This window comes from Sciurus carolinensis, chromosome 4 (assembly GCF_902686445.1).
Source record: "Sciurus carolinensis chromosome 4, mSciCar1.2, whole genome shotgun sequence".
NCBI classification, from domain to species: Eukaryota; Metazoa; Chordata; class Mammalia; order Rodentia; family Sciuridae; genus Sciurus; species Sciurus carolinensis.
The window spans coordinates 52312976-52339406 of record NC_062216.1 but is presented as its reverse complement, the minus strand read 5'-3'; the positions used below and the strand labels follow the sequence as shown (position 1 = coordinate 52339406).

Genomic DNA, 26431 nt, shown 5'->3' with positions numbered 1-26431 from the left:
ATTCCTGAAACTCAGTCCAATAAGGCAGGGATGTGATAACCAAGCTCTGGTAGGGGAGTCTTTGGAGAAAATTCCCTTTGTGGGACCTAAGACTTTCTAACACTACAAGTTAAAATGTTTTTTTCTTCTGAGAAGCACAAGGGCCTGTTTCACAATTGAAACCACCATCTTGGGTTCTTAAATAAGATTAATCCAAGGAGTCTGACCCTAGCCAACAGGAATAGAATCACCCTGTCCAAGGTTGGGGTGGAAGTAGGGTGGGGAGACGGAGGACTGGCCAAGGAGCATGACCCAACTGTAGGTTCCCAGCTAGTTTGGACATCAAGTTCACTCCCCCTTTACATTTCCATATAAATATTAGGAACACCCTGGTCTTCAGTGTTCCAAATAAGGAAAGAGAAATATAATAAGATGACCCAGGGCCCACCACTTTTCTCCTAATTAAAAGAGCACTACACACATCCTTGGTAGAGTAACCTGGTACTACTCAGCTGTTACTCACAATTATTCCTCCCCACTGAATGACTCAGCAACACCCTCCCTGGATTTATGTCTGCATCTTCACACAGACATAAAACTACAGATACCACATTTGACTGAGAATGAAGGGAGGTTAAAATCCTTCAGCAGGTCTCCACCCTTATTAACTTGCAATTTCCATCTAATTTCAAACAAAAATAATGAGGCAAAACCCAGAATGTCCACCCTTGGAGAACATGTCTATTCCTTAAAGACAGTTAAGTTTTATGATAAAATATATGATCAAATGCACATATGTTAGTCAGCTTTGTGTTACTAAAGCAAAATATCTAAGCTAATTAATTTTAAAAAGAAAAAAGGTTTATTTTGATTCATAATTTTGGAGATTCCAGTCTAAGATTTGGCGGATTCCTTGCTTTGAACCTCTTATATTGTTGCCAAATGACATTGGCAGAGAGTGCAAGGCAGAGCATACATACCTTGTCAGCTGGGAAGCAAAGAAGAACAGAGCATGATCTGAGCTCCCATAATCCCTTTGGAGGGCATGTCCCAAGGACCTAAGAATCTCCCATAAGTCACCACTTCCTACAGGTTCCCCACTTCCCAATAAAGTCCAACAAGAGATCAAGGCTTTAACATGGGCCTTCAGAAGTCAAGATGTAAACTCTAGCAGTGTCTAATAGAGATATGAACAAGACCAGATTCTTACACAAGAAAAGCAATTCTGACAGCAAGATTTCTAGGCTGGATAGAAGAAAAAGCAGACTTAGAACAAGGGTCAAAAGGCAGAGGCATCACAACAAGTGGGAGTTGATAAAGGCTTGATCTCATTCTGAAACAGCAGGAAGGAACTGAGAGGAGGTGAACAGTGTCAGATGGGGCAGAAATACAGGATGTGGATGTGGCAGGTTCATTGTTTTTTAGCCTGGATAGTGGAATAATTTTGGTGTATTAATTAAACCACTACAGAAAGCATAGAAGAGAAAGCAGGTTTGGGGGTGAAACAAAAATAAGTTCAGTGAGATGTGGCTTTTCTAGACTGAAAACATCCAAAAGTCTATGATTCTGAGAATATGGGGTTCTATTCCCTCTGTGCTGGGCTGGGTGTGGGGGAACCTGCAAGGAGATAATCCAAATAAGAGGCATGTTGAAAACATTATTCCCACATGCATAGAACAGTCTTTTCCCAGAACAAAGAGCAATTTCTTGGTATTTCTCAGTGCACTAATGAAAACAGGAGAGGTTTATCAGTCATTTGCTTCTTAGTATAAATGAGCTAGGAAGGTTCATTCCCCAGCCAAGATTCTAGAAGTGAGGTGAAGGGAGGGTCAGAGACAAGCACAGTGGCTCTGAGAGGGAATGGTGATGCAGAAGGAGGAGACCAACAGCATATCCCTCCCCATAGGATCGTGCTCATTTCCAGTCAAAGGATCTGTTTATCCAATGCCAGTCTCTGTGGTCATTAAAACCAATGCCAGAAGTTAAGAAAATAAGGGACATTTGGTATTTTATACAGCTTGTCACTCAATTCCCCTTTTGGGTAAACACAAATGGGCCACTCGGTGTATATTTTATTGAACTTATAATAGTAAAATGCACAAAAATTGTGTTTGATAGCTGATTTCATCCTTCATCATTAATTAGGAATCAGCTAAGCTTCCCTCGGCTCTCCTATACAGAACACCCCTACCATTCTTCTACTTTCTGCCTGTTTCCTCCATGTCTCCTCTGCAGCCTTGAATGAGTGTCTTAATTCTTTTTTCTACTTTCCTCATTCTCTTCCTAGAGGTTCTCAACCACACAGCTAACACACAAGTTTACATCTTCCACCCAAATCACTTCCCTGAGTCCCAGCCCCAGACAGAAATGTCCACTCTGTTTGGCTATTACCTTTTTTTGTTTTTTAAATGTCCTCATCACTCCTCAAAGTCAGAGTGTCTACACTCACTAGTTTAGACCAACCTGGGTCCTCTTCTCCAACTTGCTTCCAACAAATAGCTGCTGCATCTACCTCCATATAACAAACCCCAACACTTAAGGATTTTAAAACAACAGGTAGACATGTGGGCAAGGTTCTGTTGAGTGGCTCTCCTGGTCTAAACCAGGTTCTGCTGCTCTCTGGGTTTATAGTCAGCTATCTGGTTGACTGGCAATGGTGGTTCTGAGGTTTACAGTGGACTCTACTGGAATCCCAGGTCTCTTTCCACATGTTCTCTCATCCAAAAGCAAGAATAATCCTAGAGTAATACACATGTTTTTCATATCCCTGCTTTGTGGTACACAGGTCACTATTCCACTGGACAAAGCAAACCACATAATCCATCCCTGAGTCAGTTTGGAGAATAATATTAAAGGGCAAGGATTTAAGAAAATAGAAACAGATAAGGGCCTTCCGTGTAATCAATTCTCCATCACTAGAGATGTCAATTTGAAATTCCCTCCATCTGTTCCCTCCTCTTGATACCACCTCTTCCACCCTAGTTGACACTCCATTCATGTCTGCCCTAGACTTCTAGAATAGACTCTGAATAGGATCGCTCACTCCCTTCCAAGGGCCTTTCCCAGTCTTGTCTTTACTCTGCAACAGAACACTTCTAAAAGACCAAATTTGTTCATTTCAGTCCACTGGCTTAAAATTTTTCCATGTCTTCTCATTGCACTTAAGTTTAAGACAAAAGCTTCTTAAAATAGCTTTTAAATAGGGTCCTAAATCATACATATCAGGTTATTCCAGGTTCTTCCAGTTCATTATCATTAATGTCCTTTCACTTTCAGAGATGTCCAGGTTTGGATATTAAGTTATATTATCACCTTTCCTCCAGAAACCTCACATTGTCTGCCCCCTACTTATGGCCCTTCATAGTCTCTTCTACCACTACACCTGGCTTTGTTCTGCCCTAATCATCCCTGCCTTTCTATCCCTCCCAGAACTTCCATATGCTGTTGCCTCTGCCTGGATTAATGTTCTTCCCTGACTTCTTTGCCCTGTTAATGCCTATGCATCCTTCAAATTCCAATAGGAATCACTCTCAGAGAAAACTTCCCTCAGTTCCCAGACAAGACTCCTCTCCCCAGACGCCATGCCTACTCATCCACAGCACTTAGTGGAGTCCACGTTGCTCTGTCTGGTTTTTCTCACATTTTCCTCTATTTCTACAAATAGCCACTACACTCTTGTTAACAGCTTATATGGATGAATAATTATTACATTATGAAAAAAAGAAACACTTGAAATTATAAGCAATCTACCAATTCCTTTTGTGAATCACAGTATTGGTTTCCAGAGACTATTTAAATCACATGTTATTATAATTGGAATGGAATAAGTGATCGTTTAGACCAGAGGAAGAATCAATTCAGGAAAGTTAAGTAACTCATCCAAGATTTCTCAGCCTTTCTCAAAGTCCAAATGAAATGAAGACTGGTCTATGGGTTTCTGTTTTGTCATTGACAAAACTCCATTAAGAAGACTTAAAATCCCCTCCACATCCAGATATTCTTTGATTATGATTTAAATGTACTTTTTCCTTGAAAAACCATAAATATGCAATGTCTATATCACAAGAGAGTGCAAGGAGAGACACACTACAGATCTTCATTTCTTGGTGTTTGAGACATTTCAGCCCATAATTCAATCTTGAATTTTTCCATTGTCCATTACCACAATGGACATAATATATAATGAGAGATCAGACAAACTAATTTGTTGGTTCTAGGATATGACATCATGGTCATTCATTTCTGGGATTGCTAATGCCAGCCAGTGACCTTCTAGGATTACATACAGCTGAAATGTGAAGAGGAAATTTAATAAGAAAAGGTCAACCATCACTCAACACACCAAAGAAACAAGATTTTTTTCTTTACAATAAAGCATCAAAAAAATTTTAAAAACCAACATTGTGTCTTATGATACATATGCTATGCTTATAGCCAAAGCTATAATGACTATTTAAATGATATGGAAGATAATATTTGCTGAGCTCTTGAGTAGCTGAAGTTATAGACATTCCTTTAAAGGTCAGTTGTAAAACCAAGTTAATAACTTGAAAGGAAATGTGTTTTTCCATCATGAACTCACAATAAAAATAATCTCCTTTTTCATGCGATTTTTCCTTTAACTATGCTTGGCACCAAGACAAAGCTAATAGACGAATTATACATGATTACAAGAGTATTTTGCTATACAGTGTCACAGATCAAAAGGAATGGTTCCTGTTGAGAGCAGGTAATGGTCCTATACCATGTTCATTCACATATGCTTCCAGAGAGAGCTGCAATGGGGTTTCAAGAATGACACGCTTAAACAGTTGCATTTTTAATATCTATTAAAGTCACTGTGCCAAGACTGAATAATGCTACCCGTGAGCAGAAGGAAGGGGAATACAACCAAATGCTTGCTCACATGGCTGAGGGTTGTGCATGCTCATCCAGAGCTATTCTAAATATCTTAGCTCTCTTCTGGCTGGACTTAAATATTGGGGCTGGATAACAGCCAAGTAATGACAAGATGTACGTGTTCCTCCAAGCAAAGCTCCGATGTGTAAATGCCAACACCACATTTTTCACTCTTTGTATTAGCTGAAGTTCTTTAAAATAAGAATGGTACTGAACACAGTAACATTTTCACTCAATTTCTCCAGTTCCTTGGCAATTACTTATGACTTCAAAAAAAAAAAAAATGTATCTCTGAACAGCATTTAGTCCTGGAATCCAGACCACTAAATTGCCCCACTAGCTCATTCAAATCAGTCTTTTGTTGTTGTGGTTGTTGTTCTCCCTATCAAGAATAGGATAGGAATGGGATTCCCCATCATCCAGTCTATTAGAGAGGAGGGAAAGTAGCAACTGCTGAGCACGTTTGTCTCACCAGACCTTTATTCACTACTTGATGTTTTCATTAGCATATCTATTCTTCATAATTTTCAGATGAGGAAACTAAGCCTAAGAAATATTGAGGAACTTGACAGAGGCCACTCAGCTAGCAGAAGTTAGAAGCCAGATTACACCCAAGGACTAATGACCTTTCCCTTACACAACACTGAGCTGGATGGCATTACCGTATCCACCAGATTTTAAACAGGTGTGTGAGACCATCAACCTCCCCCCACTCCACCCCCCAGCAAGGACCTGTTGAAAAGAAGAATGTGATTAGGATGATATTCTGCCAACTGCTCTAGCACACCACAGACTTGTAATGGGAAAAATTCATAAGCCACTCCCCTGAAAAATATTCGACAGCACCCTGGAACTTCTCATGTCATCAAATGTGAAATGACTGAGCCAGGTGTGAGTGGATGACTTTGTTCTTCAAAATAAAGAAACAACACATTAAAGGTGGTCACAGGAGGTGGCAAGTTGAAAAAGGTACTAGAATTAGATAACTTCAGTTTTGATCCTGTCTCTGCTTCCTCTGCCCTTTGAACCTTCTTTATCTTATGTATGAAACCAGCATAGGAATGGTCACATGATGCAATTTTCTAAAAATTATGTAAGATGACATATGCAGAGCACCCAGTGCAGTCTGTGATATAGGGCGGGTGCACAAGAAAGGTTTGCTGGATCCAAGTCCAAAAAGATGTTTAACAGCAAATTAGTAGAACTCAATACAAGACTCCTATTTTTAAAATGTATTTTCTGTAAAGTTTTCGGATGTTTATCAGGAGACATTCATCATTGTCTTGGCATTACCTGCACCAAATCCAGGTCACATGAAGTTATAAATATATCTTGTATTCTACACACCCTTGACTGAGTCTAAGGAAAACAAAGGGGTGTGTGTGTGTGTGTGTGTGTGTGTGTGTGTGTGTAATATATGTACAATATACATATATACATATGTGTGTGTTTATATATATATATGTTATAAACACACACACAGCCCACAGGTATATATAATGCATTAACCTAAACAAAGTCAGTCATAAGACAGAATGTAGTGAAGGAAATAGACTTCATTCTGCAGGAATAATATTCTGAGCATGAGGAATGCCCAGAGGTTACTAAGGAGAAACAGAATAGTCACATGGGGTCACCTAATGGGAAGACAGCAGGCATGATTTATGACACAGCTTTATGAAAGGAACGACTCACTGTGCTATGTAGGACAAAGAAAGGCAAACAGGTAAAATCCCCTCAGATCCCTCCCTGTAGCTGGGCAAAAGATAAAGATAAATGGACTCAGACACAGAAGGAAAGAAATGTGTTTAGAAGTAAATGATAAACAGTTTTTGGAAAAGACTTGAGATTTAAGAGAAAAAAAAACTTAACATTTTGTGGGATTCTAGCATACTAACCAAAGAAATCTATCTATCAGGGGGAAAATTGAGACAGGAAAGACAGGTTTAAGATTTAGACACCTAAAAAGAAAAAAAGAAAAAAGAGAAAAAAAAAAAAAAAAAAAAGGAAGCAGAGCAGAGAGAAGGAGAAAGCTGAAGAACCCAGCTAGCTGCCTTACACAAGTGAGTCATGGAACTGGGTCTAGAGATCCCTGCACGCCCCAGCCCACCCCCTCCTAAAAGAAAAGCCAGGATATAAAACTAACATTTCAGAATAGCAGTAAGAGAGTGATTGCTGCATGACAATAATAGCAATTTTCCAGTCTACTGTCACCAGAATTCTGCCCCAAATAAGTAAATAAATAAAAATATAAAAAGATTTTGATTCACTTTTCAAAGGTGCTTTTCACATACAAAGGCAAAGACACATGCTAAGGTATGTGACCTTTACTCTACAGGTAGATCCATTCTTTACCCCAACATGGGTTGTAACTTCCTCCAAAGAAATGCTTCTGGAACTCATGACTGAAACTTGGTGCAGATTTGGGAAGGAGATGTATTCTGTGAGCTGCAGATCAACCTCTGCACTGATTTGTGGTGAAGAGGGACAAGCTGGGGGCAAGCAGGAGAGGGAAGCACTGACTGCAAGAGAGAACCAGTTATGGAAAGGGCAAATGGGGCGGGAGCACAGAGGTCTCAAGTCAGAAGCAACCACTAGAGGGACAGCTTGTGCTCCCAAGAGCAATCCTTCAAGCTTTTGCCCCTCCCTTTCCTCCAGCTTCCCCACTTAGGTGTAATCTGCATGGCACTAAGATTATGGTGAAGTTCTTATGGCAACAGTGTCCCTAACCCTCAGATTTTCCTGAACAAACACAATTTCACAAAATACTATTTTTAACAAAGGGTAGGTGCATAACTGAAACCTGATTCGAAGCTATTACTCTGTAAGACTTTCTGTACAAAGGATAGTTTTACTTAAAATTACTTTTTGAATCATAATTTTTTTCAAAAAATAGGACAATATCTTATGGCAATATGCAATATGCATGACCTTCAAGGACATAAGGATGACTAAGGTAAGGCCCATCACTGCCTTTTAAACAAAAGGACAGAATGGACCTTCCCTGGGACTGAGGTTCCAATACCGCACGTGAGTTGTGCCAACTGTCTACATAATCCCAGTCCTCTGCTGGAAGCACCTAGCAAACCACTGCTGACTTCTACATCCCTTTCAGGAAACCTCCAGACAACTTCCTTTTGCTCTTATTTGTGATTCCAGATTGTAGGTACTATCCTCCTCCACGCCCCATCACATGCCTGGCTGAAACTCACTCAGCTCGCACACCCAGCTTTGGGTACAAAAACACCTCCAGCATGTGCCCCTGCAGTGTGCCTCTGTGGGACTCCCTCTATCCCTGCAGGGTTTGCTCTGCCTTGGTTACCCCTCCATCAGAGAAGTAGAAAGCTTCAATTGATAAAAAGCTCTGAGGACAAAAAGTTTACTTAGTCCCTTCTCTCAGTCTCTTCTACCCACTGGGCTAGAGACACACTGCAGCTTTATGAAAGTTCAGTCCCATTGGACCTGGATCAGCCTGGAACAACCTAGAGAAAGGTTTTCCTTGCCTCCTCCTTGCTTTTCAGGTTTTTCTGCTGTCTGTAATCATGACCTTGAAGATCAAAGTTACTGTGATTAAAGGACAAGGCAGCATCCTTCCAGTTGCACAAGTTCTGAACCTGAAAGTCTTTGAGAAACTTCCTTCTCTTTCACATGTATTATCCAATTCATCAAGTTTTACCTACCTAATTATAACCTTTCTTTCTCATTTTTCACTGCTGCCATTACTCTCTTCCAAGGACACACTGTCTCAGTGGACTATCGTGAGCCTGACACTTGACAGCTCACCTGACTTTCCTTTCCATCAATCTGTTCTCGTATCACTGTCTACTGCTACCCCGAACACAAGCCACGGTGGCTTTCTTTTTCCTCTGTTAAGTATAGCATGCTTTCTCTGACTGCAGGGATTGGCATAGACTGCTCCTTCTGCCTGAAATTCTCCACCTCCCACCCCCTCCCTACCTCTTAACTTATTTATGACCTAATAATCTTCCAAATTCAGTTTAAATATCACCTGTTCAGGAAAGTCTTCCCAGATTCCAAAGACTTTGTGGATTTCCCATTCTAAGGTTCTCCATTACTTTCCTACATTGATATATTTGTATGATTTTTTAAAATTAATGTCTACTTCCCCCATTATCCTTGTAAATACTATAAACTTGTAACTATATCTATTTCATCCACCATTAACTTCTCAGAAATTAACATAGCACCTAGCTCTTGGTACATAATTGATTAATATCTCTTAAATGAAAGACTAGATGTGTGAAGAATACATAGTGGATAGTGACGTCAAGTTCTATAACTAAACTATGGAGTTTGAATCTAGGAGTATTGCTTACAGAGTATGTAACTTTGAACAAAATTCTTGACTTAAGCTCGAGTTTTCATAACTTTTTAAACAAAGGCAATAAAGATCTTTACTCATACAATATTTGTGAACTTCAAATGAAATATTTACCAGGTATTTTCTATAGGGCCTGACATATAAAGAAGACTTAATAAGTACCATGCTAAAAGAAAATGTACAGAATGATATATCAAGAAAATAATAATACAGTTACAGAATATGGGGGGAAGGGATCCTGTTCAGGCACAAGGCTTTCTAGATATCAAAGACCCATTGAACTATCTCTACTGGTTAAAAAAATAACTTACACAGCTGTCTTTTCAGGGAATCCTTCTTTCCTCTCCTCTGTTTCAGATTCTAGACAGAAATCATAACTACATTATACATGTCAGTATAAAGGAGTTTCAAACCAGAGTCCCAAGCTAGAGAATTAGTCTCAGACCTAGAAAATCATGTTTAGCTGAAGCAGAGACTGAACTCTTGCATTAGTGAAAAGTGCTGCTATATGTATTTTTTTCCCATTTAAATTCATGCATCACTTAAACCAGGGATACTGTTTGGTCTCTGTGCAAACATTGTAGCACAAACTAAAATGCCTACATCACTAAGTGTTATAATCTTATGGGACTGCCATTGTATACGCAGTGCACCATTGATCAAAATGTCAATTATGCATGACCATATTATCTATAAATTTGTATCCATATGACAAAAGTTTTTCATTCTGTTTTCAGGCACAGTTGGGAAAGGTGACTTTTAATGAAAAGAAAGAATATTCAAATAGGACTATCTTGGAAAATTGATTACAGAAAATTGATTGCCATAAATTAGCTTTGGTATGTCCCTGATGTAAGACACAAATTATGCTTATTGGTTCTATAGCGTTTCAAGCTTCAAATTCTTACACATAACCTAATCTTAAATTTCAAACTATTTATACTGACAGAAGCAAAAGCGAAGTAGCAACAATGCAGATGCTAGATCAGGGGTTGAAATGATGCTTTCCATTGGGCCATCTTCAACTTCCTGGCCAATAAAAAATTACCACTCTGCAAAGGGAAAGCTGACAAAACCGTTTTGAAGTCTGCCATGCCCTGGGAGTGAGAAGACCCATACCTAGAGAAATGGCAACCCCATTTTCCTCCTTATGATTGATCCACTTCAGATAAACATGAGCAATCAGTTTCTGTAAAAGGCCAAAGAGTAAATATTTCAGGCTTTTGGGACATATGGTCTCTGTCACAACTGTGCCTCTGTGGCAAGAAAGCAGCTATAGATATAACTTAAAGGAATGAGTGTGGCTGTGTTCCAATAACACTTTATTTATGGACATTAAAATTTGAAATTCATGTAATTTGTATGTGTCACAATATATGTTATCCTCCTTTTAGAATTTTTTTTCAAACATTTGAAGCATAAAAACCATTCTTAGCTTGTGGACTTTGCAAAAACAGGAAGTAACTGAATTTGGCCAGTGGTTAATTTCTGACTCCTGACTAAAGACTGCAGGATATACGAATGAATGCTAATTCATTCTATTGATTTTCCAATTGTTCTTCAGATCTTCTAGATGGAAACAGCAGGCCTGTGTCCCTAACCAGATTGTAGAAGCTCTATATTGCACTAAAGAGACCCAAAGAGAAGGACCCATATGCATGCATCCTTTACCACTGCTTCTCTTATTGGGACCTTTGCATACTACCACTTCACTTTTCTCTATGTAGGGGTTCTTTGAGAAGAACCAGAAAATACCTATATACTTAAAGTTACTCTTATGTCCCTGGCATATAGCCCAAACTCTCAAAAATAAGGTTCTGTGAGTCTGTCTTAGAAAATATAAAGAAAATCCAGAGTCCTGGGTACCGTTCTGCTGCCTGGCTCATGGACAAAGGTGTTCCAAGAGATGTTAGGTACTGGCAGTGCCAGGCAGTGTATATGAGTTCAGTCTCTATGAAGACAGTTGAGTAATAGCTATTAAAATTGCAAAGACACATATGTTTTGACCCAGCAACTATACTTCTAGGAGACCCATACCTAGAGGATAGAGTGTGTAAATATATATTTACAGATATGTATATGAAAGTGTTTGAATACATCTATTTATTTACTATTTATTATATTTATTTTCATGCATACCTTGGATAAAGGGCATGCATATTTATTCATCAAGGCCTTCTTTTTATTAGCAAGTGATAACAAAAACCCAAATATCTATCAGGAACAGACTATATAAATTATGGGATATACATATAATGGAATATTATGCAAACTGTAAATATACACAAACATACATATGTAAATGTATAAAGATACTTGGACAGAAGATGTTGTGGTAGTTATGTACTATGAAATCAGTATGAACACTGAAATAACAAATACCAAATCCTTGTTCCAGGAGAAACACAATATTAGTTTCCTGCAAGTCTCTGATCATATCTACATCAACCAGTTACTATGTAACCTGTTTTATGCATGTTTTTGTTTAAAGACACATTATTTAATATATATTGTTGATTCTTTAGCATTGAACTAATAGCCAATGGAACTATACCTCATGCTTATTTAACACAGGTATTTTCTCTCTAATATACATCATAGCCGTCCAGTTCTTAGGGATATGGGGTAGCATTTCAGCCCTGTTCTTGGGAATCATTTTAAATAGAAAAATCATCAAAAAGCACAGAAATGTGAAAAACATGGCACTGAATAGACTTCAAGAAGGACACATGTTTACAGTATGGGCTGATACAAGAAGGCTGAACATTACCTTGTTTGACTTCGTCTGGGAATATGCATGTTGGATGACTTGAATTCTTCACTGCTCTAGGGGCCCAAGTCTGTGAATGACCATACACATATTCAAGTATTGGCTGGGAGTTACAAACAACTTTTAGTGAGTGGGCAAATTTGCAGTTATATGATCAGTGAATAAAGAGGATCCATTGTGTTCCTGCATCCACATATGCGCACTCACACACACACACACACACACACACACACACACACACTTTACTTAGTATTAGAATGGTCTCCACAATATATATCATTAGGTGAAAAAAGGAAAAGCAAAACAATGTTCATATTTACAATATAAGTAAAATATAGGAAATGAACCTATTAACTGATCTACACATAAAGTAACTCAGGGAGTATAATTTTTTTTACCTCTGAGTGTCTGAGGGACGAGTAGGGAAGCCAATTTTTTTACATCTCCTTTCTCTTCTGCTCATGAAATCAATCTCTCCATAGAAATAAAGTACTCCATGTCAGTAGTAAAAGCATAAATCATCTCAAGAAAATGACAATATATGATGTTTTTTCATTAGTTACCATGACTCTTTTCAAAAGTATATCATCAATATCTCTTTCAAAAAATAAGTAAAACAAAATTCCCTACACTGATGGAACAGTGGTGTGGTCATGACCAGTTTTTAGTTAGGACCTTCCATTCTTTCTTCTCGAATGTATATTCTCAATACATAACAATGACTCATTGAAAATTGTGTCTGGGGTCTTATTTTCCATTTGTATGGACAATGAAAAAATGCACACTGATAGAAAATTCCAAATAGTGAGAAGAAGAAAGGCTGAATACCTGGAGACCTCTAGAAGAAAGCAAAATATATATATATATATATATATATATATATATATATGTTTTGAAAATAAATAAGATCTGGGCACTTATAGGTTGCATGGTAAACTCTTAATGTAGTTAGTCCCTAATATGATTCTATAATGAAAACAGACTCTTAGGTCTACAAAGTGAACTGGCTATGTATTGGTTCAAGATAAAACTAGAAAAATATTACATATTCAATGGACTAAAATGAAGAGAGTCAGCAATGCCTTCTAGTAGCCTACTAAAGAGTTAAAAAAAAAAAAAAAAGAAAAACTTTCTAGAACAGTATTGCAGTCATTACAATTATATTAAACTAGCCTTTTGGAATGGTATCTGATAAAAGCCAGCTTGGAGTCTGTGTTGATATGAACTGAATGTTTGTATCCCTCCAGAATTCATATATTGAGCCCCTAATCTCTGATGTGATGGTATTTGGAGCCAGAATCTTTGGGAGGTAATTTCATCTTGAAGGTAGAACCCTCATGACTGGGATTGTATTAGAGAAAACACAGGAGAGATGACATCAATCTCCTCCTACAACCCATACCACCCTGCCGTGTAGGATGCAGAAAGAAGGGGTCCGGGGTCCATCAGTAAACTAAAAAGAGAGACCTTATTAAAAAAAAAAAAAAAAGAATCAAATTGGCACCTTCATTTTAGATGCCCCAGAACCAAGAGAAATAAATTTTTGTCTTGAAGCTACCTGGGTTGTTCTATCTTTATTATAGCTGTCTAAGCAAGGTCAACACCCTTGGTCAGTCCCACCCATATGACAATGTTGAGCTTTATCTGAGCTCTACACTCCTGGAGAACAAGGACACTAAGAAATCCCCCATCCTTCTGTGTTCCAGGAAAGGGATCACTGCAAAAACCAATCCTTCCCTTTAAGACTAAAGTAAGGATCATGAATGACTGACTTCACCTAAGCCTAGGCTAGACACAGACCCTCAAATTCCCATTCTTTGTCTCACAAATAATTAGGCTAACTATTTGTAGTCACTAAAATTCAACCTGGACAAAATGCACACTAACTTGATTTGACCAAACTGTAGTCCGCCTACTTTCCTTTCCCCAAGGCCCATGAACTCTGTCAAGCCCATAAGCAGAAGCAAGCATCCAGAGCTATGCAAGCATTAGAATACAGAAGCCCCCACCTCAATGCCACCAGTAGTCCCTCCCAATATTGTACCAATGACAAATGATAGTTAATTTATCACTGAGGAAATGTTTTGCTCCATCATAGCACCTATTTCCTCCATTCCCCACATGTAGTTCTGTCTAGCCCTGTACTTCTTTCCCATAGAACAAAGTTGAAGCTTTGCTCTGAGATACTCCTGGAACAAGAGGTCAATTTCAAGAGACTTTCTTTAAAAATGCATTCTTACCCAAGACCAGATATCTTGTTATTTGACACATACTTTTTAAATATCTATAAATCGACATTGCACTTGCTTCTATTCACCCTCAGACATTTTTTCATTGCCTCACAGCCAACCTGGTTGCCTCTACTCCCCAAAAGCACCCCAGGCTCCAACCCAGCTTTGCAAGACCCTATTCAGAGTGGTTGAGCTGAGTAGTGGCTTGGGTCACATAATGGAGGTAGTACAAAATCTGTGCTGGAAGAAATCAGGAAAGAAGAGTAAGAAAGAGGAAGAGAAATGCTTGTTAAGCCAAGATTCCATTGAGTAAATCTAAACAGCCCTTGCTCCTAGCAAACACTGTACTGGACACAGTCAGTCTCTCTGTCTGTCTGTCTGTCTCTCTCTCTTTCTCTACATGTGTAAGTTGCACAGAGCTGCTACAGGTTTCAGCACTGACACTGGGGACAGGACAATCTGGAATTCAGCTAAAATCCTGAATCCAATAATGCATGTGGTTTCCTAAAAATGGGAGATTTAGAGGCTGTGGGTATAGCCCTCAGCGGTAAAAGCTCAGGCGTGGCATATATGAGGGCCTGGGCTCAAACCCCTGCACATTGAAAAGAGGGGGGATATATATTATTACCTAAATTATCCACCTTTAATTGGCCTCCCAAGTAGTTGTTTGTTCAAAAATTAGTAAAAGAATGAAAGAAGGAAGAAAGGAGTAGAAAGAAGGAAGAGAACACTTTGTCATAATTAAAGGCAGTAAAGAGAGATTTTAAAAACATTTCAAATGACACTTCCTAATTGTATCCATGAAAATAATCTGTATCTTTACCAAATGCATGTAACTGTAGCTATCCACAACAGATCCAATACTGAACAAGTTTTAATGTTATAATTGGGTTGTGGATTTGATACCTCACTTTGAATATAAAAGAGCTACTTACTGGCATTTCTTCAAAGGGACATTCTAAATAAAGAATAAAAGTTAGTATAAAAGGGACTCTGAAAGTCTCTGCCTCAGGCGCTTCCCCATAGGTCCTCCTCATTCTTTCCTGGAGGCTTTGCACAGCAGTGACCTCACCTATGAGTCCCACACTCATACAAATCCCATCCTGTCTTCCAGAACTTTGTCAAGCATCTACTTTGGGAAAGCCATTGTTAAACACTCCAGCTCCCACCAATCACTTCTCTGATCACCTATTTCATTAACACCAGGATGACACAAATTAGCCCTTAATTGTTTTTAAATTGCTTTATGTATGTCGTTTCTCTCCAGCTACCTGATAAGCTCCATGTTTCATACATTTTCTGTCCTTTGCAGTATAAACCCTGTACTTCTATAGAAGCTCCATAGAAACTGACTGATTAATTGATTAATTGTGGGAGGCGCCAGAGATCATGAATAATCCAACAACAAAGAAAGAAAAAAATTGCCCGAGTTAACAATTTATATACACATTACAATATATCATGCTTCTTCAGAAACAAGATTTTATTTGAGCCTATGAACCACTGAGAGACAGGCAATGCAGCGAATTGTGCAGCATGTCAGTGGGAACCCTTGTCCATCATTCCAACCTCAACTTTTGTTTCTGTCACTGTACTGGTGAGTAACAATCCCCCAAATTCACATCCAGCTAGGACCTGGGATCTTACTTGAAAATGGGATTTGTACAATGTAATTGGCAAAGAAGAGATTCTACGGGATTAGAGTGGGTCATAGATCCATTCTAACGGAGTAGATTCACACTGCAACTCCAGAGGATAGCCCGATCTCCACCATGGTTCAGACTTGTAGCCTCCAGAAGCCTGAGAGAATAAATGTCTGCTGTAAAGCCATCTTCCTTGTAGTAATTTGTTGCAGTATACCTAAATACCAGACACCTGACCATGAACACTTTATAGTCTTGTTTCAGTTAGGTTTTTTGTCACTGTGAGAAAAGACCCCACAGGAACAATGTAAAAGAGGAAAAGTTCACTTTGGCTGAGTTTCAAAGGTTCCATCCATGGTCAGCTGACTTGGGCTCTGGGCCCATGATGAGGAAGAACATCATGGCAGAAAGGCATGGCAAAGGAAAGCAGCTCAGGACATGGCAACCAGCAAGCAAGCCTCTACTCAGTATGGACAAAATGTAAATCCCAAAGGCACAGTCCCCATGACCTCCCTCCTCCAGCCACAGCTACCTGCCTACAGTTATCACCTGTTGATCACTGATTAGGCTAAAGTTCTCTTTATCTACTCACTTCACCCCTGAAAACTGTGGCATTGTCTCACACATGAGATTTGGGGGATACCTCAGATTCAAATCATAATAATTCTAGAGATACTTTTGACTTTTGTTTCTCTAAAGTCATGACTCATGCTGAGACCACATTCAGAAGAGCCTCCTTCTTCACCTGGCTCACACACATAACCCTCCTAGAAGAGTCAGTTCAGTCACTCTCTTCAAGAAATCTTTTCATACCCCATCACCCCAGTGGCAGTGGCAGACTCCTCCCCTTTGCCCAGGCATATGCCTATGACAGCACCAACCACTCTGAATTAAGGTACACAGCTTATGCAGCTGACTCCCCCCAGACCCTAACCTCTATTGGGGAGGGTTTCCACATCTCCCAGCACTTAGCAGATGTTTTACAACCTGTCTCATAGAATGACATGGTAGAGTTTGGTTGCAGTCCCAGAGGAAACAGTCTTTTGTTTCCTTTTTCTTTTTCTTATTTTTTATTTGTGCATAATTATTATGCATAATAGTGGAAATCACTGTTACATATTCATACACACTCATACCATAATTTGGTCAATTTCATACCCCAATTCTTCCCTTTCCCTTCCTCCTCCCTCTCCCTGGTCCCCTTTCCTCTATTCTACTGGTCTCTCCTTTAAGTTTAGTTTTATCTTCCCAACTTTGTCTGCCACTTACAAGTTGTGTGACCAGAGCTACTTAATCTACTTGATCTCTGTTTCAGCTTGCCTCTCTGTATAGTGGGGATAATGTCAGTTCCTACCTTATACAGGAGTTGTGAGGATTAACTGTGCTAATGCATGTAAGGCATTTATAATGCATATGGGAAATGCCAAATGAGCACCAGTTACTATTTTGACTTTGCCCAGAACAGCAGTGTTCCCTGGATCCAAACCTAGCAACATATCAATGCCCAAAGATAAGATGGAAATTCAAGATATGTGGGGAAAATCTAGGAATAGGACTTAAAGAAACAGAATCTTAATCTCAAGTCTGACCAATCTGAGCAAGTCATAGTATTACTTTGGTCCTTATTTTTATTTTTATAATAAGAAGAGTCTAAATGAGACTGATTCCTCCCATCCTGGAATCTAAGACAGTTAGGAGCCTGAAACTATGCTGGATGTTTCAGATCTAAAAAAAAAAAGCATACAAACATTAGGAGTGATGTACCTAATCATGCTAATCAAATGTTAAGTTTCTACACTTTTAGAGAAAATTATATTAACTCCATGTAGAAACATCATTTATTTAATAGTGACTGGCAATTTTGATTGGCAGTTAATTATGTCTTACCAGAATTAAAAAAAAAAGAATAAAACTAAATCACCTTTTTACTAGAAAGTGCTATTTCCCAAACAGATTTTTTTCCCAAAAATTCTATGATCCACAGAGAAGAAGATAATAAAAAGGGGTCAGTAATGAAAAACTGAGGGTGGCAGGGGACTAGATGATTTCTAAAGTCCTTTCAGCTCTAAGGCTCGGGGGATTACTGAACATTTCTCTAAGGCAATCAACTATAACAATTTTTTTCACATTTAATTTTACTCCAGGGCCTCAAGGGGAAAATGTCTTGCTCTAAAATTTCAGGAAAAAAAAAAAAAACTAAAAGATCCAAATGAGGGTTCTAAATGAAGGCAGCATTTAAAAACTGGAAATGCTAAAAGAGGAGCTGGAAATGATTTTTATTTTTTAGAAGGAAATGACACCAACAATAAAAAACAAAATGGCCAAAGGATCTGAAGTAGAAATGGAATAGGCCCAATAGACCATGGGAACAATAATAGGCACTTCTTTCCCATTCTGAGTAAATTTGGAGTTCTCATGTATTCCCAGAGGGTTATGAATGATGGGTGGGTTGGCTCAGGTGTGGTCAGCCTGTGGAAAATCGGAAACGAGTTTTCTGTTTTCAGAAACCACTCACTTTGTTGAGAATCCAGAGAAGATGTGGAAGTTTTCTCAAATAATACTGGGATGCAAACCTGCCACAGACCCTGGAAGCAAGAGGATAGGTAGAAATAGCAGAGCAAGCAGAAGAAACTGTTGCATCCTTTTGAGAACATGGGACTGGTAAAAAGACTGGAGCAATAAAATGCACACAGAAAGTGCCGTGAAAGCAAAGTACTAAACAATATGAGTCATTTCAGTTGAGTCTTATGATAAACCTGTATCTCAGATGTTATTATTAGTCCCATCTTGTAGCCCTATGGAATTGAACAAGGACCACCCAAAGAGAAAAGCAGAAGATATCTGTTTGGAGCTTCCTATACCAAGGGTGTCAGCTGCCAGCAAATACATTTGGAGGAGACTCAAAGGCAAAGAGTGAAAAAACTTTATAGCAGTAAAAGAGGAAGCCTTCAGGCATGGCCTGATCAGAGCCTGTCAGCATGAGAAAGCCACAGGAAGAGTAAGTAGAAGCAAGGTATCTGAGTTATATTTCAGGGGTGCATACTTGACTTTCTCCACTTGGCCTAATTTGCAAGCAGGGGCAAAAATTAAAGTTGCTGTCATTATTCAAATCCTGTGTGTTTTGAACCTATTGTCACAGGGGTTATTGCTTGGCATCCTGGTTTATTACTAGAGATGGTGGTCTGACTTAGAGCAGGCTGCTTTCTTGGTCTTGGGAATCAGAGTTCTATTTTTAAATGGTCTGGCTGTAGTCCATTTATATAGTCAGCATGTCAATCCTTTAGTATGAGTCTGTACAAAACAAAGTTGGTTCAAATAATTACACACATACCCTCACAGCCTCAGAGAGGGACTGGAAACAGGTCCTACGCTGTACCCAATATATCAGAATGCATAATAGAAATGATATATTCAACTGTGAAGCACACACACAGTGTAACCAAAATGTCAACCCTATCTTTCTTCTGTCAACTGATTTGCTTTTAAACTATGATTAATAAGTTAGGAAAATGATTTAATAAATAAATCATTGGTAGATAAAAGTTTTCAAAACCCAGGATACATCAAAGGAAAATGTTTTCAAAGGGCTCTTTGGTAAGGAGTGCTTGCAAAAGCTTCTTTATTCCCAAATCTAAACATCTTCCCCTCCACAAACAGGGTCCTAGGTTACTGGCAGGAACAGAGCCCAAGAGGTGAATCATGGATCAAGACAGAGAGACAAAGACAGTGTCCTCAAGTCTACAAAACACCAGGTTGAGGTCCCGTGTCTACTTTATATTTGGAGCCCTCCTTGGGAGCTCAGATGTAAGCAAAACATTCCAGATTAGAATGTGAGTAGTCAGAAAGTAACCTGTCTAAACAGATGATTGTCAAGTAGCCCAGAACCACATAGTTTGCTGAACATTACAATTAGACACTAATTAGTTATTGAATGACACAATCCAGGTGCCATTGCTGGATAATTTTGAGGAAGAAAAAACTAAATTTTTCTACCCACTGATAGATCCTCATCTAACACAAGACATGATCCTACCATAGAAACAGGATTCTGAGATTACAGGAAAGCTGGTGTATTCTAACTCTCCTATAGCTTATCAAGTTCTTGTTGTTGTTGTTGTTTGGTATGTGTGTGTGTGTATGTGTGTGTGTGTGTAGAAATACATCAGAGAAATCAGGAGGTTTTCCTCCTCACCCCTGCCACCCTTCTCCAGCTGGTAAAACCCATTCACACTCAAGGATGGCAGCAAATATCAATTCTTCAATATTGCAGTGTTGGGGATTGAACTCAAGACCTAGCACATGGTAGGTAAGCACATACCACCAAGATACACCCTCACACTACCCTCTTAACATGATTGTTCACTTGCCTTTTGTCTCCATGGTTCTTTGTGCTGACTATTAATTAGCACTTACATTGTGGGATCATAGCTACTTTTTGATACAATGTTAATCTCCTGAATTTCTTTAAGGAAAGTCTGTGTATTATTTATCTGTTTCTTCATTGCACAGTGCACCTCCCATTTATGATTTCATTTAAAAGACACAAAAGCCCATTGAGGAAAGTATGATTATTATAGCCTGACTGAGAAAACTAAAAGCTCCAAGGATCAATTATTTGCCCAAGGTGCTCAAGCTACGAGTGAGGGAGAGTCAGTCCTAACTCAGCAGCTGAGGAGTTTTCATGACATCTTTTGCCTCCAATGAGCTCTAAATGCCATTTCACCCTGAACTAAAGGCAGCTTCAGCAGTGTTCCAGATGAGTCTGTGTATGAACAGCTCATTTTGTGATGCTGAGAGGCGTGCTTGGAATTCGTTAAAAACACTAGCCCTGGTGTTCTTCTCCTGACCTTTGGTCACATGCAATTCTCTTGCTTCCCCTTTTGTATTTTCTCCCCTCAGAAATCCTCAAGTCCATGTTTTGTAAACTTTCTTCAATGATCCTATGTTAATTCTTAATGGGAAAAGAGGACACACATCTATGAAACAGGATCACAAGTGCAATTGATAGCAAGGGATAACAGTTCTTTGCCTGCAGCCTCCTCCACACTCAAAGAGTAAGGAATTTCTGTGTTTAATCCACAGTGTTTATCATGAAGGGCCTCTGCAGCTGGTACATATGAATATTCCACTCATTAGGAAAAATAACCCCTGGGAGGAAGGAATGTTTATTTCATCAGTCTTTGCCTTAGCCTCGCTGAAATAAACCCTTTGCTCTGACTTTATACCCTCAAAGCAACTTTTAATTGTCATTTGTCAAAGCCTGAGTATTTTATTTGCAAGATATGTACAGTCTTCATTATAAATTAACAAACTGACATTCTGTTCTACATAGCAGAGGGAAAACAAAACATGTAAAAAGCAAAGCATCTAATATTTCTGACAGGTTTGCCCCTTAGGTCTTGTTTTCCTAACACTTTGAACTTCAATGCCCTGTCTCCAATCACCCAGCCTTGCTCTGTCCCAGGACCTCTGCACATTTTCCCTCTATGTGATCTTAGTGCAATGTCATCAAAAAGTCCTCCAAAATTGGTAAGTTCTTGCAGGAAAGCAAAAACAAACAAACAAGACTGGCTTATGTGCATTATTTTCTGTAATATTTAATAAGAAATATTTCTACTTAGCTTTGCTACTAAACTGGATATGACTATAATTCCAATTACCTGCGAAGTTCTTAGCAAACAGAACAAATCATCTGAGGATATCAAGTGGTACCAGATACTCACATTTTCTGATCGGAGCCTCTTGGCTGGACATCCACCATCCCTGGGGTGAAGCATATAATACAGTCTGACTTTGCTTGCATGTTTTCGACTCTGGCAAGTAAAAGCAGAAAGAGATATTGTAAAAGAGAAGGAATTTTAAATCCTTTGAAACATAGCCAGTGACCACAAATGCAAAGAGGTACTTTCAGTAGAGAAGACTTCCGCCTGCTCTCCTGAGTTATGCGGGATACAGTTTCAGATAGATTAAGTGACTCGCCTGAAGTCGTAAAACAAATAGCATTTCAGGATAACTAAAAACACACTAAGGAAGAAAAGGAAAAAGCATTGATATTGTTTAGCCTAAAGTGAATAATGTATTTAATTTTCTTGGAAAGTAAAACATGTAAGCAGAAGAAACAATACAAGGATTAATTGTGATGAAAAGAGGCAAGGGGATTTTCTCACTCACTCTGGCTGTCCTGCCCTAAGGGATCCAGGCAGTGGCCTCCATGAGTGCCTGGTAGGCACAGCAAGGCCCACATCTCCAAAAGCCCTTTCTTCTGGTTCTTCCAAACCAGAGTCTCATCTCGTTAACCAGCTATCAAGAGTAACTCTCTGAAACCTGGTATCATGAGCAAACAAATGATATTGTATGCATGTCTAGGAACTGATCGGAGTCCAAGTTTCCTGGGAGTGAGAAGAAGTAAGTGAACAAATGAAAGCCCACCTCTCAGGGATCCATGGGATTGTGGATTTCTGGCTGTGCTAACTGGTCTAAGGTCATCACAGAGAAACTAATCCCTGTTCAGTTTCACCCTTCCTCTATCCTTTGCTTAACTGAAAGCCCACTTTTCATCATTTTGAAGAATGCTGCAGTTCTCACTTGCAAGTTCTCTCTGAGGCAGGATGGCAGAGTTAAAGAGCAATAAGAAAGTACTCTGGAAGTTCAGAATCCCAGTTTCAGCTCTACCACTTTCTTGCTGTGTGATGCTGGACTAGTCATTGATTGGAAAGTATTTATAATCCAAAGAGGCTTTGTCCAGGTACAAAATGAATAAAATAATATTTTTACAGTTGCTGTGAGAATCAAATGAGACAGTGCATATGAAAAATTGTGATTTGCATAATGCTAATCATTTCTTACTATTGACTACATCAATTCCAAACATTGAATCCATTTCTAGCTAATATCAATCCCCTTTCCCTTTCTTTATTTGGAGATTATGTTCTTTTTTTCAAGGTCTTTGTTCCACTTTGCCTTTATTTACAGTTGAGTTCTAGCCAATCTCTGGCATGATGGTTTACTTTTATGGATTAGCCACAAAGGCAGAGTGATTTTTAGAGAACACACAGCAAGTTGCATCTTGTTTACAAGATACATTGTAAATCCTTTGTGCCTGGCTTTCCTCATTCATCACTTTTTTAATTCCTTTATTCTGCCTAAAGCAAGAAGGCTTCTCTAAACAGTCCCTGGACACTTTTAAGGCCTTTAAATGGGTTTAAAAGTGCTAATCGAATGAGAAGTTTTTAAAGATGTATAAAAGTACTAAAGTGTGATTTCAAATATATTGTCAACATTTGTGGCTGTTTCAATGTTCCAAAGTAGGTTTTAATTTAGATTATCTGGAGACCTTCTTTTTTAACTGAAAAATTGGTAGCAGAGAAATAGATCTGTGTGGATGGATGTCAGATGATTCAATATTATTGCTCAACTTCTGCTTGTTTTGAGACTGACATGGTGTAGACTAGTTTTTTGTTTTTCAAATGAACATGCTGATTACTAAAATCTGTGTTTTCTACCATTTCGTCAGACTTTTTGGAGGTAATAGTAATATTAGAAATGCTTCTGCATTCAAAAGAATGAAAAGACACATTTAAAAACCTGCAAATTGCTGAACATGGACACAGAGTCTGGGCTGGTAGAAAAGTGCATGCAGATGGTAATTGGCGAAAAGATAAAGTGGTAAGTGTGTGAGCTCAAACGTGGCCCAAGTAGGTTTTCAATTTTGCATTTGTTAGCACCGAAAAACTTCTCATTGCAATTCCTGTATCATCAATCTACTTAAAGCCTTGGATTTCCAGAGAACAAAATTATGGCAAAATTGGAAATCTCATAATGCTGCCTGTTTTGTGCCTGGTATTTTTCACTTTTCTAAGTATTCCCTTTCTTTTCAAGAGACTTTCCAGCAAAGGCAAAGTCACTGAGTTACTTAATTCCAGTTTGAAAAAAACATGTTAAAAGCCCATTAGCTGAAAAGAAAAGACAAATAAATGACATGCTCTTCTGTGAAGCCATTAGTGATGAAAGAGGTTGGAATTTGAGGCTTCTGAGCAATCTCAATTATTTGGGGACCGTTTTAATCCTTTAGCTCCTCCACTCTGATGTTGGTGAAGATGGTCAGACCACAATACAGGTGGCAACCTTGCCTCAGGTTATGGATGAAGAGCAATAGAACTTTGGTAAATACCACCTAACTCTACAGTGATGACAGAGGCATCCTTGTTCATTTTATAGAGCATGCCCTTTGCTCTGGCATCTTTTTTCCCCCTCATTTCTTCTTCCAGGTTGCCTGAGCCAAATGCAATGCCTTCTCTGTCTAGAAGCCAACCCTAACTCCAGTAGGAAGTATAAATCCTGTGGACAGCCCACTGCTCAGTGCTGAGAGTTAGGAGTCACCTTCCCAGGTAGATTGATCCAAATCCAAAGCTGCTTCCAAATTGTTATGATTGACAAAGGGAAAGAGGTTCCCAGCAGATTGTTCTTGAGCATACTATAGCTTACCCTGCCTCCAGTGTGGGGCTGTCAACATGAGCCTGCAGCACTGCTATGAGTCCACTCCCTTCTTTTGGCATCACATCTTCCCTAGAAGACTCTCCAAGTCACTTCCAATGTCTGCCTCCAACTGGCTCTTCTCAACCCCTTGCCTACCAGAAATTCCTTAAAATTTGGCACTATAATCTCACTACTTTCAATTTATTCTAAAAAAAATAAAAAAACAAACAAAACATCCCCACAAAAAGAAAGCTAAAATTAAATTGGAGCAAATATGTTCACTGTAGCATTACCTAAACCTGAAGAAAAAAAAATTAGGGGGGGGGGGCAGTGGGCAGCTGCATGTTGAATAAGAGACATATTAAAGCAACCATGGAATGCCCTTATGGTAAGCAGAGAGATGGAAAGCAATGCTTTCTACATAATGAATGTTAAATAAAAAATGCTAAACTCATATTCCGCATATATTAGGATTATAATTATGTATGACTCTGTAAATACATCAAGAAGAAGTGGAAAAGAAAAAAAGATTTATTAGGTTAGAGGGAGTATGGTTTTCATTTTTTATTTCTGTAACAAATTTGCCTGTAATATAAGCATAATAATGATACCTTTACAATGCTCAAGTCATGATAATTTCACATTAAGTATACTTTTTCTCGGAATTATTATAATTAATAAAAAGCATCACTGATCTGGAATGCTTTTAATATGTACTGGCATAATTGACGACATTTCCATCTATTCTTGTTAATAGCTTATTAACAATCAAAATGCATATTTTTCTCATTGCAATAGTTGGTATTAGATGAGCCTTCATAACCCAAGGACAGTATATTTAATTTAAAACTTTAAAACTTTAGTTTGGTACCCACAAATGCCATGGTAAATATCTGTGCTTTCACCATGTGGTCACTTTCAGCTTCTGAGCATGTATAGACACACCAGGACACAGAAGCCACTGCAATCCCAGACTACGCACAGAAAGACTGGAGGAAAACATGCATTCGAAGCAGACTCTGTGTCATTCAAACAGACAAGAAAAATTAACAAATCCTATTACTTTTTCAAAGATTGATTAATACTTAAAATTTGCACTGCTTTCAAAAGTTCAAAAAGACAAACAAATACCACATAAAGGGAAATTTGAGGAGAAAAAAAGTACTCCACATGTTAAATGTATTAATTACAAAGTTTCAAGAGAGGAAAGGGAACATTACTTTAAGGGAGAAACATGAAAAAGAAATAACAATCTCTTCCAATTGCACAGAGAGTCCATCCCAGACTGTTTCCTGCGTTAATATTTGCATTTTAAGCAAAAGTCATTACTTTCACTCAAACCACATCAACTTTAAGCTTCCCAGATAGGCCAGAAATCACCAACTCCTCCATTTTAATTAAACCCTTTGCCCCCATCATAGGCATTGCACAGGGTCAGACCTATTTGAAGATTAGTTTCTTTTTGTTGAAACAATCTCTTGGCACTCAAAGGAATTGTCTAAAGTAGAAATTCAGGCCAGCCTTCTCTTTGGGGGGATAAAGAACAAGACAAACCTCTATTTCAGATGTATTTCTGTGAAAGAAGGGGGCGAAACACATAAAAATAGAATGGCTTTGTGCTTCACCTAAATAACCATCTTCCATTATCACACATTCCTTAAAAAAAATTTCACAACTCAAATTTGCTTCCAACAAGGCTACTGATTTCTGGTATTATAAAATGTAGAGATAACAAAGCAAGTTTATATTTGCATAATGCTTCAAGCAGTCTTCAAAGTCCTTTCACATTTATCATCTCGTTTCATCCTTAAATCACAGTTGTGAGGCTGGCAGGAGAGGTGTTATCTCAAATAAGCTTTACGATCCATTCCTGATTTCCTAGATAAGTCTTCCACCATCTTATTTCATCATAGGCATCTAATTATACCTCTTCCAGAAACCAGCTAAAATAAGCCAAGGACTTCAAGAAAAAGGGAAAACCTGGAGCAGACTGATAATTATAGAAGAGTGATTTTCACAGGCCACCACTTTGAGGTATTTCTACACATTCAGGGCAAAGAGGAGACAATTAGGAGAAGGACAAAAAGTACCA

General features: G+C 38.6%; 1 protein-coding gene across 1 annotated transcript in view; it reads right to left on the bottom strand.

The window, feature by feature from the left end:
- Zmat4 (zinc finger matrin-type 4) overlaps nucleotides 1-26431 on the bottom strand; it is a 359370-nt gene that overhangs the window by 216499 nt on the left and 116440 nt on the right. The window contains exon 3 of the mRNA XM_047551305.1: nucleotides 21588-21677. Within this exon, the coding sequence (XP_047407261.1) occupies nucleotides 21588-21677 (90 nt within the window). The remainder of the gene's footprint in view (nucleotides 1-21587; nucleotides 21678-26431) is intronic.